The sequence below is a fragment of the Salvelinus sp. IW2-2015 genome, linkage group LG36, assembly GCF_002910315.2.
Source record: "Salvelinus sp. IW2-2015 linkage group LG36, ASM291031v2, whole genome shotgun sequence".
Classification (NCBI taxonomy): Eukaryota; Metazoa; Chordata; class Actinopteri; order Salmoniformes; family Salmonidae; genus Salvelinus; species Salvelinus sp. IW2-2015.
Genome location: NC_036875.1, coordinates 19830309 through 19851667, shown reverse-complemented (window position 1 = coordinate 19851667; position 21359 = coordinate 19830309). Strand labels below are relative to the sequence as shown.

General features: G+C 42.0%; 1 protein-coding gene across 6 annotated transcripts in view; it reads right to left on the bottom strand.

The window, feature by feature from the left end:
* LOC111959838 (phospholipid-transporting ATPase IH) overlaps nucleotides 1-17281 on the bottom strand; it is a 72627-nt gene extending 55346 nt beyond the window's left edge. For all 6 annotated transcript variants that reach the window (XR_011474918.1, XR_011474919.1, XM_023981642.2 and 3 more), the window contains exon 1: nucleotides 16681-17281. Coding sequence is in view for 4 of the 6 variants with exons in the window: in XM_023981642.2 (XP_023837410.1) it covers nucleotides 16681-16719 (39 nt within the window). In the remaining 2 variants the exon portion in view is untranslated. The remainder of the gene's footprint in view (nucleotides 1-16680) is intronic.
* Between the last annotated feature and the right edge of the window lie 4078 nt (nucleotides 17282-21359).

Sequence of the window (21359 nt, the reverse complement as noted above, 5' to 3'; positions counted from 1 at the left end):
ATTCTTTGGATGCAACTCAGCATTCTTTGTCCTCCAAACGACGGAGTTGAGTTTTTACCAAAAAGTTCTATTTTGGTTTCATCTGACCATATGACATTCTCCCAATCTTCTTCTGGATCATCCAAATGCTCTCAGCAAACTTCAGACGGGTATATTTCACCTGTGATTTCATGATTATAAATATTTTTAGTATTTTAATTTTTTTATTTGGCGCTCTGCAATTCAGCGGTTGTTTACGAAAATGATCCCGCTAAAGGGATCCGGGCGGCAAGAAGTGAAATCCTTTACAATGAAGATCTGTGAAGTTATTTGGATTTTTACAAATGATCTATGACAGGGTCCTGTAAAAGGGCCGTTTCTTTTTTTGCTGAGTTTATATCCCCCAAGAATCCCAGCTTCTCCATCCTTGAGGGGGAGATCAACAATTTCCCAGACTCAGGGACATGTACCTAAATGCCAGAACCTGACACCCTCAGCACACAGAGGGACAATCACCTAACTGGAGGTGACAGCATACACTCTCACATATAAACCCCCTAGACACAAACACGACAACATAAACCAACAAAAACGTGTCCACAATCCTGCAAGCTGTCGGATGCCGGGTATGTACATAGTCAATGGTAGGCTTTGAGGGGACTCCTTTGGTAGGTACACCTAAAGCTCATCTCTTGGCAGTAGTACTGTAGACTACTTATCACTGACCTCAACCCAGAGTCTCTCAGAGCGTTCACAGTCAATCCACTGACACCCTATCAGATCACAGCAAAAATCACACTCTACTTGCACCGAGTTATGCTCAAGCATGAGGCATCAAAGCCAAAGAAACGGAATAATATTAAGAAATGCTATAGATGGAAGGAAAATATGTGGAAATCTACCAAGAAACAATTACACAACAAATGAAATATAATCTAGACAATTTCCTGGAAAAAAGGTTTTACTGTAATAGTGAAGGTGTAAACTTGCAGTAGAAAACCTAGACAGTATATTTTTACATCTCAGCTTCCCTATCAAATCTAAAAATTGCAAGCAGACAACCTAAGAAAATTAACAGAAATGACAAATGGTTTGATGAAGAACGCAAAAACCTAAAAGAAAGAAATTGAGAAACCTATCCAACCAAAAACAGAGACTCAAAAAACCTGAACCTACGCCTTCACTACGGTGAATCACTAAAACAATACAGAAATACACTACGGAAAAAGAAGGAACAGCATGTCAGAAATCAGCTCAATGTAATTGAAGAATCCATAGAATCGAACCACTTCTGGGAAAATTGGAAAACACGAAACAAACAACAACACAAAGAGTTATCTATCCAAAATGGAGATGGATAAAACCACTCTTCCAATCTTTTGGCTCTATAACAAAGAACAGCAAAAACATACAGTATACATGATCAAATACAAATCTTAGAATCAACTATTAAGACTACCAGAACCCACTGGATTCTCCAATTAAAACGAATGAACTACAGGACAAATAGCAACCTTCCAACCCAAAAAGTCCGTGGGGATGATGGTATCCAAAATGAAATGACAAAAATATACAGACCACAAATTCCAATTGGCTATACTTAAACATCATCCTCAGCTCTGGCATTTCCCCAATATTTGGAACCAAGACTGATCCCCCCCCCCCCAATCCACAAAAGTGGAGACAAACATTGATCCCAACAAACTACCGGGAATGCGTACAACAGCAACCGTGGGAAAATCCTCTGCATTATCATTAACAGAGACTCGTACATTCTCTCAGCGAAAACAATGTACTGAGCAAATCCAAAATAAATTGGCTTTTACCAAATTACCGTATGATAGACCACGTATTCACCAGCACACCCTAATTGACAAACAAAACAAAACCAAAGTTTTCTCATGCTTTGTTGATTTCAAAAAAGCTTTGACTTACCTTGGCATGAGCGTCTGCTATACAAATGGACGGAAAGTGTGATGGGGGAAAAACATATTACATTATAAAATCCACGTACACAAAACAATAAGTGTGTGATTAAAATTGGAAAAAAATTTATTTCCACAGGGCCGGGGGTGAGACAGGGATGCAGCTTAAGCCCCACCCTCTTCAACATATATCAACAAATCATTGAGGGCAGTAGAACAGTCTTGCAGCAGTCAAATGTCTACAGTTTGCTGATGATCTGGTGCTTCTGTCACCAACCAAGGAGGGCCTACAGCAGCACCAAGATCTACTGCCACATATTCTCAGACCTGGGCCCTGAGAGTAAATCTCAGTAAGACAAAAATAATAGTGTTCCAAAAAAGATTCAGTTGCCAGGACCACGAACACAAATTCCCCTAGAGCCCATTAAAAACTATACATACCTCAGCCTAAACATCAGCGCCACAAGTAACTTCCACAAAGCTGTGAACAATCTGAGAGACAAGGCAAGAAGGGCCTTCTATGCCATCAAAAGGAACATAAAATTTGAAATACCAATTAGGATCTGGCTAAAAATACTTGAATCAGTTATAGAACCCATTGCCATTTATGGCTGTGAGGTCTGGGGTCCGCTCACCAACCAGGAATTCACTAAATGGGACAAACACCAAATTGAGACTTTGCATGCAGAATTCTACTAAAATATCCTCCGTGTACAACGTAAAACACCAAATAATGCATGCACAGCAGAATTAGGCCGAATACCCGCTAATTATCAAAATCCAGAAAAGAGACGTTAAAATATACAACCACCTAAAAAGGAAGTGATTCCCAAACCTTCCATAACAAAGCAATCACCTACAGAGAAATTAACCTGGAGAAGAGCCCCCTAAGCAAGCTGGTCCTGGGACTCTGTTCACAAACACAAACAGACCCCACAGAGCCCCAGGACAGCAACACAATTAGACCCAACCAAATCATGAGAAAACAAAAAGATAATTACTTGACACATTGGAAAGAACTAACAAAAATACAGAGCAAAATAGAATGCTTTGGCCCTAAACAGAGAGTACACAGTGGCAGAATACCTGACCAAAAGAATACCTTTCCTTCACCCAAAATGAAGGAAATCTTTGACTATGTACAGACTCAGTGAGCATAGCCTTGCTGTTGAAAAAGCCATGTCTGCCTACGGCGACCTCTCAATATAAGACAGGCTGCCCACAAAATTAGGTGGAAACTGAGCTGCACTTCCTAACTTCCTGCCCAATGTATGACCTTATTAGAGACACATATTTCCCTCAGATTACACTGATCCACAAAGAATTTGAAAACAAACCCGATTTTGATAAACTCCCATATCTACTGGGTGAAATACCACAGTGTGCCATCACAGCAGCAAGATGTGTGACCTGTTGCCCCAAGAAAAGGGCAACCAGTAAAGAACAAAACACCATTGTAAATACAACCCATGTTTATTTATTTTTCCTTTGTACTTTAACTATTTGCACATTGTTACAACACTGTATATAGACATAATGACATTTGAAATGTCTTTACTATTTTTGGAACTTTTGTGAGTGTAATGTTTACTGTTACATTTGTATTGTTTATTTCACTTTAGTTTATTATATATTTCACTTGCTTTGGCAATGTAAACATATGTTTTCTATGCCAATAAAGCCCTTAAATTGAATTGAGAGAGACAGATTGTGTCTTGGTGTAGTGCCCATTGTGCAGCAGCCCATACTCTGATCTCTCCCCACACAGGGAGCTTCCTCCCTGGTTAGGCAGAGCCCTGCACACTGGGTGGCTCTGAAACACTCGCTACACCACTCGGGAGCCCAATAACGCTTCAACTATCCAATAACAAATACTAGAACAAGCACCTCAGTGACTTTAGTTATCTGAAACCAATGACATCATCCATGCTCACTGATTCTCACAACATCTTGACTGTAATGACTAATATAAACCAGCTGATCTGATCGACCAAAAGAAAGCACAGTGAGAACTCACATTTCTCTGCCATAGATTACATTCAACAATAAAATTCTAATTCTATGGTCTGATCTATGAATGAGACCATAATAGGTTGATATGTTTTTAAACTTTTGATACCATTGCTGCCTCTGAGCTGCGTGTCACCCAGTGGTAGAGTCCATTACATGATGCGGCAGACCAGCCCAGACCACTGCCCAGACCACTGCCCAGACCACTGCCCAGACCACTGCCCAGACCACTGCCCAGACCACTGCCCAGACCACTGCCCAGACCACTGCCCAGACCAGGCTGATCAACAAGCATTTGGCAGCTGGTTATAAATAGACACTTAGCCAACAGAGAGTGTCAGCAAACGGGCTGCTCCAAAACCCAAGAAGAGAGGCATGACCCAGAGAAGGAGGCAAGAGAGCAAGAGAGAGTGTGGCAAAAAGAGAGAGAGAGAGAGAGTGAGTGTGCAAAAAGAGAGAGAGAGAGAGCACGCAAAAAGAGAGAGAGCACGCAAAGAAGAGAGAGAGCACGCAAAAGAGAGAGAGAGCGCAAAAGAGAGAGCGAGCCGCAAAAGAGAGAGAGAGAGCTGCAAAAGAGAGACGAGAGAGGAGCGCAAAGAGAGAGAGCGCAAAAGAGAGAGAGAGCAAAAGAGCAAAAGAGAGAGCGAGCCGCAAAAGAGCGAAAAAGAGAGAGAGAGCGCACAAGAGAGAGAACGCAAAAGAGAGCGCAAAAGAGAGAGCGAGAGCGCACACAAAAGAGAGAAAAAGAGAGAGCGAGAGAAAGAAGATGGGGGGAAACAAATGCAAGACAGGTTACAGTTGAGGAGAGGAGTAAAAGGAGAGAAGAAGAGAGGAGTAGAGATCTGTGTGTAGTATATAGACTTACTAGGGAGATTGGGAAAGAGAAGGGGATATGTGATATGTGTGATAAGTAATGGAAAGAGTGAAGGAGCCAGTGAAAAAGAGGGGGTAGGGGGGCAGTAAAAACAGTTACAGTAATAGCTGCCTAATGATGACTGGATGATCTGTGACCCACAACAGGTTGTCACATGAGACAGACACACACACACTTGTACAACTAACCTTGTGGGGACACACAATTCAGTCCCATTCAAAATCCTATTTTCCCTAACCCCTAAACCTAACCTTAGCTCCTAACCCTAACTCTAACCTTGACCCTAAACCCCCTAGAAATAGCATTTGACCTTGTGGGGACCAACAAAATGACCCCAGTTGATCAAATATTTGTTTGTTTACTATTCTTGTGAGGACTTCAGGAGTCAGAGTGTGTGTGTGCGCATCCCGAGTAAGGCAACATATTAGGATATTAGAAAATGACTTCAAAACCACATGCTGGCTATACCTCCCAGTGTGTGTGAGTTGAATAATATAGAGGTTGGCTGTAACACCACCTCTGTGTATGAAGGACTAGTGCAGTGCAGTGTGTGCCGTATTTAACTTCAGATCCAACGTCCATACAATAATATTATCCTCCATTTCCTCTCCTCCCTTCCTCTCCTTTTCCATTCTCTCCTCTCCATCTCCTTCCTGTCACATTCTGCAAATGTGACGGTGGGAGAGGAAGAGAGGGAGAGAATAATAGCTTTACAGTCTGATCAGTAATACGTTCTGATCCGTGTCAAACAGCCACGTTCGACAACTTTCTATGCTGATGAGAAGAGACCTACGGACAGAGAGAGTGTGTTGGCCGGGCGGCCATATTGTTTTGACGTGTATTATTAATCAAACTAAAGAGGCCCGTCTCTATATAAAGATGGTGTTACATCATCGCTATATCCCACCACAAGTCATGTTGTCATAATCTGACGTGACATGGATGGGATCATCCATAAGAGATCAAATAAGACCCCGACCCACAGCTCCCCTCCTAGGATCAGATCTACTGTAGGATCAGCTTACCCTTCCTCAAATCCTCCTAACCTTAATCATTTAAACACTAAACTGACCTTAGATCAGCGTCAACAGGAATCTCCTCTATGTCATGCTACATTGCCCCTAGCAGGGCTTCCAGACACTAAAGATGTTATAGTGTGTAATAAAAGGCCCTAAATCTTCTTCCCCAGAGTCAGATGAACTRGTGGAAGCCATCTTCATGTCTCTGAATGAAGTTTGAAGGAAGTAGCTAACTAACGCTAGCGCAATTGATAACTAGCATTAGCACAATGACTGGAAGTCTATGGGTATCTGCTAGAAGCATTGGCTCACGAAACTACCTCTAACTACCTTCATACTGGACAGAGAGACATACAAATGGGAGACAAGCAGCACCGCTCAGACATGTCTGTCTGTCTGTCTGAGCAGCTATACCACCACGCAGTCACGATCTCTCTGCAGTCACACTCGCGCTGCCACCACTGATATATCATTAATCGTCATGGCAACACAGCACGGGTCCACCASAGAGGAACAGAGGAGAGAGAAAGAGTCGAGCTTTACAAAGAGTGAGTGTAGTAGAAGGTAGTACAGGACCAGATATTCTTTCTACATCAAAAGAGGTCAATTTCTATGACAGGAGGTGAAGGAATGAGAGACAAGACTCACTGATGGAAAACAGACATTAAAAGGAAACAGCACATAACATCAATATCAATGTAGACCTGCTATAAACACCAGGCATGACTTATTCCTAGATGGACAGAACTGCAAAGAGGCAAACATCAAGTCCTTTGTTTTAACTGTAAAGTGTAGATGAATAAAACACTTAATCCAACACTGCCCCCTCACATACACTCTGCCCCTAAAGACTGGCAACTAGGTTTAACACCACCCCCTCTCTTCACAGGGGCTCAGCCCCAGGGAGAGGGAGCAGAGACAGGAATAGATTGCCTTTAGCCCTCTGCCAGGTTAGCATTGGCGCTAACACAGAGCTGAAATGTCCCTTTCATCACTAGCTGCCGCTAACGCCTGACCACAGCCTGGCACCTGGGGCTTTAAAGTGAATAAATGTCACACTACACCCTACCAAGCCTCTACATAGCTTCTGCACTCCTCTCCTCCACTGGTTACTGAACTAAAGTAAGTGAAGTGGATTTACACCCGGTAACGGAATTACATAATGGTTCCCTGATCTGTACTACACAAAAATGCATAATTATGGATATGAATGTCAGTCTCCTCATGTTTCACACGTTTGGACATCACAGGGCAGAGCACAGTAGAGTGCAGTGCAGTACAATACAGACCAGCACAGAAAAGCAGAGCAGGGCAGAGTTCAGTACAGTGTAATACAGTAGAGTACAAGCGAGTTCAGTATAGTATAGTACAGTACAATACTTTACTGTACCACAGTATTGTATTGACTGTACTATCCAAACTTGTGAAACGTACACTACCGTTCAAAAGTTTGGAGTCACTTGGAAATGTCCTTGTTTTCCATGAAAACATACATGAAATTAGTTGCAAAATGATTAGGAAATATAGTCAAGACTTTGACAAGGTTATAAATAATGTAAAAGAATCCTCCATTTGCAGCAATTACAGCCTTGCAGACCTTTGGCATTCTAGTTGTCAATTTGTTGAGGTAATCTGAAGAGATTTCACCCCATGCTTCACCCCATGCTTCCTGCATTGGCTTGATGGGCACTTCTTACGTACCATACGGTCAAGCTGCTCCCACAACAGCTCAATAGGGTTGCGATCCAGTGACTGTGCTGGCCACTCCATTATAGACAGAATACCAGCTGACTGCTTCTTCCCTAAATAGGTCTTACGTAGTTTGGAGCTGTGCTTTGGGTCATTGTCCTGTTGTAGGAGGAAATTGGCTCCAAGTAAGCGCCGTCCACAGTGTACGGCATGGCGTTGCAAAATGGAGTGATAGCCTTCCTTCTTCAAGATCCCTTTTACCCTGTACAAATCTCAAAATTTACCACCACCAAAGCACAACAATGTCTACACTGTATTTCTGATCAATGATGTCATTTTAAAAATGGACCCCAAAAAATTGSCTCTTTCAAAAACAAGGACATTTCTAAGTGACACCAAACTTTTGAACGGTAGTGTACGTCTATAATAGGTTCAGACTTGGTCCAGTCCAGTCCGTCTGTGGACGTTAACATCAAGGCCAGGGTGGACTGACCAAATTTCAACTACTTTCAATGTCCATGGACGTCCGGAGTCGGTCGGAGCTCAGTGGATGAGGATGCTGGTTACAGTAAATTGAAAGAGAGGGGGCTCATGGGTAGGTGTCAGTAAGAGCTGGGAGAGATGACATTAACTACAGTCATGGCCAAAAGTTTTGAGAATGACACAAATATTAACTTTCACAAAGTCTGCTGCCTCAGTTTGTATGATGGCAATTTGCATATGCTCCAGAATGTTATGAAGAGTGATCAGATGAATTGCAATTAATTGCAAAGTCCCTCTTTGCCATGCAAATGAACTGAATCCCCAAAAAACATTTCCACTGCATTTCAGCCCTGCCACAAAAGGACCAGCTGACATCATGCCAGTGATTCTCTCGCTAACACAGGTGTGAGTGTTGACGAGGACAAGAATGGAGATCACTCTTTCATGCTGATTGAGTTCGAATAACAGACTGGAAGCTTCAAAAGGAGGGTGGTGCTTGGAATCATTGCTCTTCCTCTGTCAACCATGGTTACCTGCAAGGAAACACGTGCCGTCATCATTGCTTTGCACAAAAAGGGCTTCACAGGCAAGGATATTGCTGCCAGTAAGATTGCACCTAAATCAACCATTTACCGGATCATCAAGCACTTCAAGGAGAGCGGTTAAATTGTTGTGAAAAAGGCTTCAGGGTGCCCAAGAAAGTCCAGCAAGCACCAGGACCGTCTCCTAAAGTTGATTCAGCTGTGGGATCGGGGCACCACCAGTACAGAGCTTGCTCAGGAATGGCAGCAGGCAGGCAGGAATGGCAGCAGCAGGCAGGTGTGAGTGCATCTGCACTAGAGGTCGACCGATTATGATTTTTCAACGCCGATACCGATTATTGGAGGACCAAGAAAACCCGATGCCGATTAAATCGGCCGATTTTTTAAATTTGTTTGTAATAATGACAATTACAACAATACTGAATGAACACTTATTTTAACTTAATATAATACATCAATAAAATCTATTTAGCCTCAAATAAATAATGAAACATGTTCAATTTGGTTTAAATAATGCAAAAACTAAGTAAAAGTGCAATATGTGCCATGTAAGAAAGCTAACGTTTAAGTTCCTTGCTCAGAACATGAGAACATATGAAAGCTGGTGGTTCCTTTTAACATGAGTCTTCAATATTCCCAGGTAAGAAGTTTTAGGTTGTAGTTATTATAGGAATTATAGGACTATTTCTCTCTATACGATTTGTATTTCATATACCTTTGACTATTGGATGTTCTTATAGGCACTTTAGTATTGCCAGTGTAACAGTATAGCTTCCATCCCTCTCCTCGCCGCTACCTGGGCTTGAACCAGGAACACATCGACAACAGCCACCCTCGAAGCAGCGTTACCCATGCAGAGCAAGGGGAACAACTACTCCAAGTCTCAGAGCGAGTGGCGTTTGATACGCTATTAGCGCGCACCCCGCTAACTAGCTAGCCATTTCACATCGGTTACACCAGCCTAATCTCGGGAGTTGATAGGCTTGAAGTCATAAACAGCGCAAGGCTTGAAGCATTGCGAAGAGCTGCTGGCATAACGCACGAAAGTGCTGTTTGAATGAATGCTTACGAGCCTGCTGGTGCCTACCATCGCTCAGTCAGACTGCTCTATCAAATCATAGACTTAATTATAACATAATAACACACAGAAATACYAGCCTTAGGTCATTAATATGGTCGAATACGGAAACTATCATCTCGAAAACAAAACGTTTATTCTTTCAGTGAAATACGGAACCGTTCCGTATTTTATCTAACGGGTGGCATTCATAAGTCTAAATATCCCTGTTACATTGCACAACCTTCAATGTTATGTCATAATTACGTAAAATTCTGGCAAATTAGTTCGCAATGAGCCAGGCGGCCCAAACTGTTGCATATACCCTGACTGCGTGCAATGAACGCAAGTGAAGTGACACAATTTCACCTGGTTAATATTGCCTGCTAACCTGGATTTCTTTTAGCTAAATATGCAGGTTTAAAAATATATACTTCTGTGTATTGATTTTAAGAAAGGCATTGATGTTTATGGTTAGGTACACGTTGGAGCAACGACAGTCCTTTTCCGCGAATGCACACTGCATCGATTATATGCAACGCAGGGCACGCTAGATAAACTAGTAATATCATCAACCATGTGTAGTTATAACTAGTGATTATGATTGATTGATTGTTTTTTAGAAGATAAGTTTAATGCTAGCTAGCAACTTACCTTGGCTTCTTACTGCAMTTGCGTAACAGGCAGGCTCCTTGTGAGGCAGGTGGTTAGAGCGTTGGACTAGTTAACCGTAAGGTTGCAAGATTGAATCCCTGAGCTGACAAGGTAAACATTTGTTGTTCTGCCCCTTAACAAGGCAGTTAACCCATCGTTCCTAGGCTGTCATTGAAAAAAAGAATGTGTTCTTATTTCTTATTCGCGTCCAAAATTAGCGATTTCCGATTGTTATGAAAACTTGAAATCGGCCCTAATTAATCGGCCATTCCGATTAATCGGTCYACTTCTAGTGCTCATGGGTCCTTTTACATGGAAATGCCCAAAACTACAGCGGCAGGTAGCCAAGCAGTTAAGAGCATTGGGKCAGTAACCGAAAGTTCGCTGGTTTCGAATCCCCGAGCCAACCTAGTGAAAAAAATCTTATGATGTGACCTTGAGCAAGGCACTTAACCCTAATTGCTCCTGTAAGTTGCTCTGGATAAGAGCATCTGCTACAAGACTAGAATGTAAAACATCAATAAGTTAACAAGACATAGTAAACAACTAGCCGTACAGTCTCTAGTTGACCTTTAGCACCTGCCTGGAGTGTATACCTGTAGCCTAGGAGAACAAGCTGAGAGAAGAATGGATGGATGGATGACCGCTTCAACTTCATGTTGCCATGGTGATAGAAGAATGAAGGGAGGGAGAGGGGGCAAAGTGAGGGATGAGAGGTGAGCTCTGTGACCTCCTCTCACTAGTGAATCTGATTTCCCCTGACATCACACCCAGCAGGGCATCAGTCAAGCCGCCGTCCACACACACACTCTACAAAACAAAGATAGACACCCAGTGTAGGCAGGTTTTAATGGAGGTTGCACTGTATGTTCAGAGAGCCTGAGAGCGAGGACAGCCTCCTATCACTGTTCCCTTCTGTCATTAGGACCATATCTAGTCTAAACCCTATGCCCTATAGTTCACCGCATAGGCTACTGCATGGCTCTGGTCAGAAGTAGATGCACTATGTGATTACTATTTTATCTTTGAACTCTGTAAGAAAATTTCATTWAAAAAAAAAAGTTGTGTACTGTGTAGGGTATAATTTGAGACTAAGTCAGCGGCCTGCTTCCTATCACGGTTACCCTCTCTCATTAGTGTCCAGCTGCTTCCTTTCTGTGCAGATAGCGGGCTGTGTTAATGACAGTGACATTAGTGCTCTTACCGGTAATACTGTAACTCACGGTCATCAACAATCATCAGCACAGCCATTTCCTGCTCTGCTCCTGTTCCTCCCATTGATTATACATCAAATTGATGTAATTCTCTGTGTGACTTTCCTTCTTGATATCTGCCTCTCTCTCACACACACAAAAGGGTGACTGCACTTCCTGATTTGGCCTTGCTTTAAGGATTGCTCATTAAGAAATGCTAGCGGCCATGACTGAAGCTAAACGAGAGTTGTCTTGGGTGTGTTATGTTCGTATATTGTACCCTGGCAAGTACAGCTGTTTGTCCCTCCCGAGTCACCTTAGCAACAATATAGTAAAATAATCTGAATTAATGTAATACAAATCAAGAAATCTGTAATAGATTTAGTCTTTTATGCTGAGGTCTTAGTGTCGCAATTTTAAATCTAGCTAAGATGTTTGGTGTAGTATTTTCTCAAGTAAAAAAAATGTGGATGAAAAACTATTCAGTGCACTGCATATAGTCTACTGAGTCCGGAAAGTTTGGCTGCACGCTCAGGACAGATTTCTGAGAACAATAACATTCAGTCTGAAACTTCATCATCTGCAAGCTCTCAAACTATCAAAAATAAAGCACAAGCTACACACTGTTTATCAGTGCCCAAATTCACTTGTTAGCTAGCTAATTTCCAACTCTGTGTTTGTCAATGAAGCTAGCAAGTAGTAGCTAGCAGGCACATTGAGCAGCCAGGCTACAATCACCTTATCAAGTCACCGGCGAGTGGCGACATGTGTTTCAGTGCTGTTAAGTTTTTGACAACTTTCTCACTATCTAGTGTGCATCTGTCTGTCAGTGTTTCATAGGGAATCATGCTACAAAACAGGTCACGTTGGGACATAAGATGCTCGCGAATGGGTTTTGGAATACTGACAAGTATTGGGATACAACTGAATTTTATTTCTTGGTGACCAACTTTTTTTTTTTTCCTCAAGAAAGAAACTCATAGGGGGGAGAGGGGGTTACAGGTAAAAAAAACGATCAAAGAAATGTATACAAAGATAATTACAGCCCCCCCTCCTTAGTCCCCATCCACCCACCCACATCCTACCTCTCCACCCAGAAACCTGGGGGGGGGGGGCACACCTCCCACCCCTTCCAATCCCACCCAGCAACCAAGGTTGCTTATCAGCCCCCAATCCCCCCCCCACAACGACCAGAGTGGGAGAAAAAAGATACTCTTGGAGCAAAAAAATATATTTTAAAAAAGTGGAAAAATATGTTTTGTTTCAATTGAGCCAATTACACTCATTCAAGTATCTGACATAGGCTTGTGTGAACGGGCTACCAGTGCGACCAGTGCCGCTGGTAAGCTTTCTTGACTTGGACATTCATTTTTGCCAAAACATGGCTAACCTAACCTAAACAGCTGCTCATAGTGAAAATGTGTTTGGAGTTACCTTTCTAGCTAATGTTAGAGTTTTCACTTCCTCTTCCAATTATGTGGAGGTCCAAATAGTGAAAAACTATCAACCAAATCTATTCATTCTAAAATTATGATTACTGCTACTTGCCATTATCATTCACCTAATGATAACACAAGACAAGAAAATAATATTTTTGCTAACGTATGATGGGTTCGCTGCGTCACTGGTTTTCCTGTGAGGGGGTCCCTGGACAAGAAAAGGTTGCAGAACTCTGTCCTACCAAACCCTCCAGTAAATTGTGACGAACTCACAAAACTCAGTTTTGGACAAAACACCTTGTAGTCAATTTTGACACTAAAATGTTTATTTAATCTCGCTCACTCTTTTAGTTGGTCTCTTTGGTAACTGTCATTAATAAGCCATTATAAATGTTTTTGCCCTCTTTTTCCATGTCAAAATTGTGCATGTGTGTATGTATGTGAAGGAGAGCAAGACAGACAAAGATTACCAGAACCCAATGGATTCTCCAATTACCTTGAATGAACTACAGGACAAAATAAAAACCCTCCAACCCAAAAAGGCCTGTTGTGTTGATGGTATCCTCAATGAAATGATCAAATATACAGACAACAAATTACAATTGGCTATACTAAAAAAAACTCTTTAACATCATCCTTAGCTCTGGCATCTTCCCCAATATTTGGAGCCAAGGACTGATCACCCCAAGCCACAAAAGTGGAGAGAAATTTGACCCCAATAACTACCGTGGGATATGCGTCAACAACAACCTTGGGAAAATCCTCTGCATTATCATTAACAGCAGACTCGTACATTTTATCAGTGAAAACAATGTACTGAGCAAATGTCAATTTGGCTTTTTACCAAATTATTGTATGACAGACCACGTATTCACCCTGCACACCCTAATTGACCAACAAACAAACCAAAACAAAGGCAAAGTCTTCTCATGCTTTGTTGATTTCAAAAAAGCTTTGACTCAATTTGGCATGAGGGTCTGCTATACAAATTGATGGAAAATGGTGATGTGGAAAAAACATACGACATTATAAAATCCATGTACACAAACACCAAGTGTGTGGTTACAATTTGCAAAAAAAACATGTCTTCCCACAGGGACATGGGGTGAGACAGGGATGCAGCTTAAGCCCCACCCTCTTCAACATATATATATATATATATATATCACTGAATTGGTGAGGGCACTAGAACAGTCTGCAGCACCCGGCCTCGCCCTACTAGAATCTGAAGTCAAATGTCTACTGATGATCTGGTGCTTCTGTCACCAACCAAGGAGGGCCTACAGAGGCACCTAGATCTTCTGCAAAGATTCTCAGACCTGGGCCCTGACAGTAAATCTCAATAAGACCTAAATAATGGTGTTCCAAAAAACATCCAGTCATCAGGACCACGAATACAAATTCCATCTAGACATCGTTGCCCTGGAGCACACAAAAAAACTATACATACCTTCCACAAAGCTGTGAACAATCTGAGAGACAAGGCAAGAAGGGCCTTCTATGCCATCAAAAGGAACATAACATTTGAAATACCAATTAGGATCTGGCTAAAAATACTTGAATCAGATATAGAACCCATTGCCCTTTGTAGTTGTGATGTCTGCTCACCAACCAAGAATTCACAAAACGGGACAAACACCAAATTGAGACTGCATGCAGAATTCTGCAAAAATATCCTCTGTGTATAACGCAAAACACCAAATAATGCATGCAGAGCAGAATTAGGCTGATACCCGCTAACTATCCAAATCCAGAAAAGAGCTGTTAAATTCTACAACCACCTAAAAGGAAGCGATTCCCAAACCGTTCATAAAAAAGCAATCACCTACAGAAAAATTAACCTGGAGAAGAGCCCCCTAAGCAAGCTGGTCCTGGGGCTCTGTTCACAAACACAAACAGACCCCACTGAGCCACAAGACAACAACACAATTAGACCCAACCAAATCATGAGAAAACAAAAAGATAATTACTTGACACATTGGAAAGAAAAAAAGAGCAAACTAGAATGCTATTTGGCCCTAAACAGAGAGTACAAAGCGGCAGAAATACCTGACCACTGTGACTGACCCAAACTGATTCACAGTTTGACCCAAAAACACACACAAACTTTTACAGATGCACAATCAATAGCATCCTGTCGGGCTGTATCACCGCCTGGTACGGCAACTGCTCCGCCCATAACTGTAAGGCTCTCCAGAGGGTAGTGAGGTCTGCACAACGCATCACCGGTGGCAAACTACCTGCCCTCCAGGACACCTACACCACCCGATGTCACAGGAAGGCCAAAAAGATCATCAAGGACAACAACCACCCGAGCCACTGCCTGTTCACCCCGCTATCATCCAGAAGGCGAGGTCAGTACAGGTGCATCAAAGCGGGGACCGAGAGACTGAAAAACAGCTTCTATCTCAAGGCCATCAGATTGTTAAACAGCCATCACTAACATTGAGTGGCTGCTGCCAAACATACTGACTCAACTCTAGCCACTTTAATAATGGAAAAATGTATGTAATAAATGTATCACTAGGCACTTTAAACAATGCCACTTTAAATAATGTTTACATACCCTACATTACTCATCTCATATGTATGTACTGTACTCTATACCATCTACAGCATCTTGCCTATGCCGTTCAGCCATCACTCATTCATATATTTTTATGTACATATTCTTATTCATTCCTTTACACTTGTGTGTATAAGGTAGTTGTTGTGAAATTGTTAGGTTAGATTACTTGTTAGATATTACTGCATGGCCGGAACTAGAGGCACAAGCATTTCGCTACACTCGCATTAACATCTGCTAACCATGTGTATGTGACATATAAAATTTGATTTGACTTCAGGAAAGCTTTGACTACTGTATGTACAGACTCAGTGAGCATAGCCTTGCTATTGACAAAGSCCGCCATAGGCAGACCTGGCTCTCAAGAACAAAACGAGGTGGAAACTGAGCTGCACTTCCTAACCTCCTGCCAAATGTATGACCATATTGGAGACACATATTTCCCTCAGATCCACAAAGAAGTCTAAAACAAACCCGATTTTGATCAACTCGTATCTATTGGGTGAAATACCTAAGTGTGCAATCACAGCAGCAAGATTTGTGACCTGTTGCCACAAGAAAAGGGCAACCAGTAAACAAACACCATTGTAAATACAACCCATATTTATATATTTATTTTCCCTTTTGTACTTTAACCATGTGCATATCGTTACAACACAGTGTATATATACATAATATGACATTTGTAATGTCTTTAGTCTTTTGGAACTTCTGTGAGTAATGTTTACTGTTAATTTTTAAAGTTTATTTCACTTTTGTATATTATTTCTTTAATTTGCTTTGGCAATGTTAACATATGTTTCCCATATCAATACAGCCTCTTGAACTGATAAATTTCTTGAAGGGTTTATTTCTTGCCCTGCACCAACACACCTGATTTAAATAAAGAGCATGTTGATTAGACAATTATATCAGGTGTGTTGTTGCTGGCCTCTGGGAAAGAAAACGACCAGCCATGTTGATTTCAATTCCTCACACTCTTCCAATGCATCTGGACCTTTCTGGCACATTCGACATTCAGCTCGAAAACAAAGTACCGAAGCCTGGCGGGAGTCCATTTGCACTGCCGTTTAGCTGTGACAAACCTTTGATCACATGTTTTCCGGGCTAAACAACCGACGTCTGCGTTTCAAAAAGTCAACAATGTTGTGATGTTAGTTAAAATGTAACGAATATGTAACAGAATGCCAGTTGCAGATGTTACTGGAATACAAATGTAACATTGCGGCGTTGATCGATCCACTACTTACGTATCTGCTGATGAGATTCCGTAGCACGCTAAAATCCATTCTTTTGACAGCTCCCCGTTTGCAATTATTTACTGTCCACTTTCCAGTCTCTTGGATCTTTACCGACACTACCCAATGTTCATCTCTGTCCACGCATCCATCGCTCACCACCGCTCTGTCTCTCCATCTATATGAGCGCGAGAAAGCAGCGGTCTTTCAGTTGGCTGTTTTGATTTTCATGTAATTTTGGACAGCCATGCAATTGAGCAATGTGATGCAGCTATTCTTGCTGCTTATGCCGCGTTCACGCGTTAGTCGGAACTGGGAAACTCTGACATTTTCGACTTGAAAACTGGTTGAACGTGGCACATGTAGAACTACAACCATTTAACAAGTTCCGACTAGCACATGAACGCGGCAATCGTTTTCGGGAATGTCCCTTTTTTCACAACGAATAAAAGTTTGCTAAACTGATCATTGAAAATGCTTGAAGAGCTTATTTTCACTGGTTCCCCTTGGTGTTTTTTTTCTTCTTTTCCTTCTATGAATCTCCTTTCATATCAGTCTTTCCCTCAGTCCCGCTCTCTTTTTGCTCTGTTATGGTGCACATACGAATAGCTGTTTGCCTCCATACGTCAGAATGCCGCGCATGCGTAGTGCAATTTACTTCACCCCATGCTGATTTCAATGAAAATGCATCTGTGTGCGACATAACGGTTTATTCGAGAGAGGAAGAGGCAATTTACTCCGCCCAAAATCTGTTCGCGTGAGATAAGCCCTTTTTTGTATGGAGGTCTATCGTGTCGAATTATGTGAGTCTTATGTGATCGAAATAGAAGTTTCGTAATGTTTAGGCTATTACAAAAAAGTGGATGCACGTGGCATTATGCAGTGGCGTCGTTAGGTCTGGGCTTCCGGGGCATCAGACCCAGGTGTTTTTGATCCAGCCCCATACCTTTTGATGGTCAACATTTATTTTATAGATTTGTTTTACATTTCAGTCTGATGAGTTTCCATAACCACACATCACTTGCGCTATGCAAGAATTTAAACAATACAGTATACTGCGCTAGGCAATAGCAGGCACTGCAAGAAGCACCTGGAGTGATGTAGTGCCTGCTGTGATTGGTAGAGATTTTACAACTCAGTGGACCACTCAAGTCCCTTGACCCTTCGACCACCCCTTACAGTACTTTTATTTGTCAATGGGCACGTTCAAGTGGATCACTTTTGTTTGGTCACCCACCGCCTTCCAAAGTGTGTTGCATTATGTGGATAAAATGATTTGGCTTGTGCCTACATGTTGACTGCATGAACTTAACAAAAATCATGTGATTTTTTTACCTTTATTTAAGTAGGCAAGTCATTTAAGAATAAATGTGTATTTACAATGACGGCCTACCCCGGCCAAACCCTCCCCTAACCCGGATGACGCTGGACCAATTGTGCGCCTCCCTATGAGACTCCCGATCACAGCCGGATTTGATACAGCCCAGGATCGAACCAGGGTCTATATTGACACCTCTAACACTGTGATGCAGTGCCTTAGACTGCTGCGCCACTTGCGAGATCAAAGGTCAAGAAGTTTTGACTTCAGTCGACTGCAAGTTTCTGCAGTTGCTCTTCACCAACTTCATACTGCCATCACCTGCATTGTGGGATGTTCTACTGTCAACCAACCATTAGGGAGGTTTGTTTGACCCACACGAACATGACCAAAGACATTGCCGCATTTCATGTATACAGTGGATATGTACAAATTAATGTGATATTTGAGGCTCTCGCTCTCACCTTCCTAATATTGAGTTGCACCCCCAGCCTCAATTCGTTGGGGCATGGACTCTCTGTCCTTTGGGTGGAGGACCATTCTTGATACACTCGGGAAACTGTTGAGCTTCATTAAATAGTACCCGCAAAACACCAGTCTCAAAATCAACAGTGAAGGGGCGACTCCGGGATTCTGGCCTTCTAGGCAGAGTTCCTCTGTCCAGTGTCTGTATTCTTTTGCCCATTTTAATCTTTATTTTTATTGGACAGTCTGAGATATGTCTTTTTTTTGCAACTCTGCCTAGACGGCCAGCATCCRGGAGTTGCCTCTTCACTGTTGACATTGAGACTGGTGTTTTGCAGATACTATTTAATGAAGCTGCTAGTTGAGGACTTGTGAGGCATCTGTTTCTCAAACTAGACACTCTAATGTACTTGTCCTCTTGCTCAGTTGTGCACCGGGGCTTCCCACTCCTCTTTCTATTCTGGTTAGAGCCAGTTTGCTCTGTTCTGTGAAGGGAGTAGTACACAGCGTTGTACGAGATCTTCAGTTTCTTGGCAATTTCTCGCATGGAATAGCCTTCATTTCTCAAAACAAGAATAGACTGACGAGTTTCTTAAGAAGGTTATTTGTTTCTGGCCATTTTGAGCCTGTAATCGAACCCACAAATGCTGATACTCCAGATACTCAACTAGWCTCAAGAAGGCCAGTTTTATTGCTTCTTTATTCAGAACAACAGTTTTCAGCTGTGCTAACATGATTGCAAAAGGGTTTTCTAATGATCAATTAGCCTTTTAAAATGATAATCTTGGATTAGCTAACACAACGTGCCATTGGAACAAAGGAGGGTGTCACGACTTCTGCCGAAGTCGTTGCCTCTCCTTGTTCTGGCGGTGTTCGGCGGTCGACGTCACCAGCCTTCTAGCCATCATCGATCCATTTTTCATTTTCCATTGGTTTTGTCTTGTCTTCCCACACACCTGTTTTCAATCCCATTCATTACCTATTGTGTATTTAACCCTCTGTTTCCCCTCATGTGTTTGTCAGAGATTATTTTATGTCAAGTATTGTTTTCTTGTTGTATAGGTGCGCGACGGGTCCTCGTACCCATGTTTATTTGATGTATGTATATTTTCGTGTTTGGAGCATGTCGAGTGGACATTTAGTAAAAATCTACATTTACACTCCGTCTAACTCTCCTGCGTCTGACTTCCATGCCACCTATACACACTACTGTGACAGAGGGATGGTTGCTGATAATGGGCCTCTGTACGCCTATGTAGATATTCCATGAATTATATTATTCCGTTTCCAGCTACGATAGTCATTTACAACATTAACCATGTCTACACTGTATTTTTTATCAATTTGATGTTATTTTAATGGACATAAAATGTGCTTTTCTTTCAATTATTTATTTGTATTACTCTTGTTATTCACTTAGCTACTTACTTTCTATTGTTGCGTTTTCGAGATGTTAAAGGTGCTACACATTGGATTTATTTTTTGCATTGTAATTTCAGAGAAGGTCCATAATATATATGCAGTAATAGTGAAATAATTACTTATCCACCAGTGTTGTGATTGGCTGTGATATTTGCCTATTGATTTCTCCTGCCGGAGTGGCATCTGATGTCAAAATGGGAAAGCTGTTCTGACTTTGTGGCTGTGTTATCTAGTGCAGGTATTGCGCGTACCATCGGAGGCACACCAAATAGAAATATGATTCACATTAAAAATAATATTAATAATTCTTCACATTTTCAAACATTTATATTTTCCAATGGGGCTATACATTTGGGTGAGGTTTTTTTCTCGCCTGAGTAGCCTCGTTTCACTGCCAAAAATAAAATTAAACCATCTAGTGTTCTAAAAAAGAACAACACAAATAACAACACTAGGTAGCCTAGTCAAATAATTAACATCCAATCACATTAACCGTTACTCTCTCCCGGGAATTCCACTAACAGTCCATATGTAGCCAAGCTTAGCTGCTGCTCATGTTGGTATCTGTACTGATGGCGCTCAAAAGCCATGACAGGGAGACATAGTGGAGTGGTAACGCGCATGCAAGCAGTTGCTCCCAACGTCACTTGGGTACACTGCAGCATCCACCAAGAGGCTCTTGCTGCCAAGGGAATGCCTGACAGTTTGAAAGATGTTTTGGACACTAGTGAAAATGTGGAACACTTAGAACAGCATCAGCCAGGGGGAACTGGTAAGGGAGAGGATGATTTAGGTGACCCAGACACAGGCCCAAAACAAGTTAAGCTACCCCAGTATCCTCTTGAATGTTTTGGAATTCAAAAGTAAAGAGACACACCAGACAAGACATAAATACAGCAACAGAAGAGTAGGATATTATGGAGAGAGACATACCAGATAAGACTCAGTAACAAAAGAATAGGTGATGGAGAGAGACACCAGAAAAGACACTGAGACCGCAACAGAATAATAGGATATGATGGAGAGAGACACAGACAAGACACAGAGACATCAACAGAATAATAGGATATGATGGAGAGAGACACCAGAAGAACAGAACAGGCCATAACATAAGAGGATAGACAAAAGAGACAAGAACCTAGAAAACAAGAACCTGAGACAGCAACAGACAAGACACAGACAGCAACAGACAAAACACAGACAGCAACAGACAAAACACAGACAGCAACAGACAAGACACAGACCGCAATAGACAAGACACAGACAGCAACAGACAAGTCACAGAGAAAGTGACAGAAGAAGGCAGATGGAGAGAGAAAATAGGTGGGTTGAGCACACGGTAGAAGAGGGTAGACAAGAGACAGCAACAGAGAGGGCAGACGAGAGACAGCAACAGACGACACAGAGAAAGAGATGGAGAGAGGCAGAGCAGGGGTGAGCACACAGTAGACTGTATCACTTAAAGCTGCTCTATGGATTCTAATTA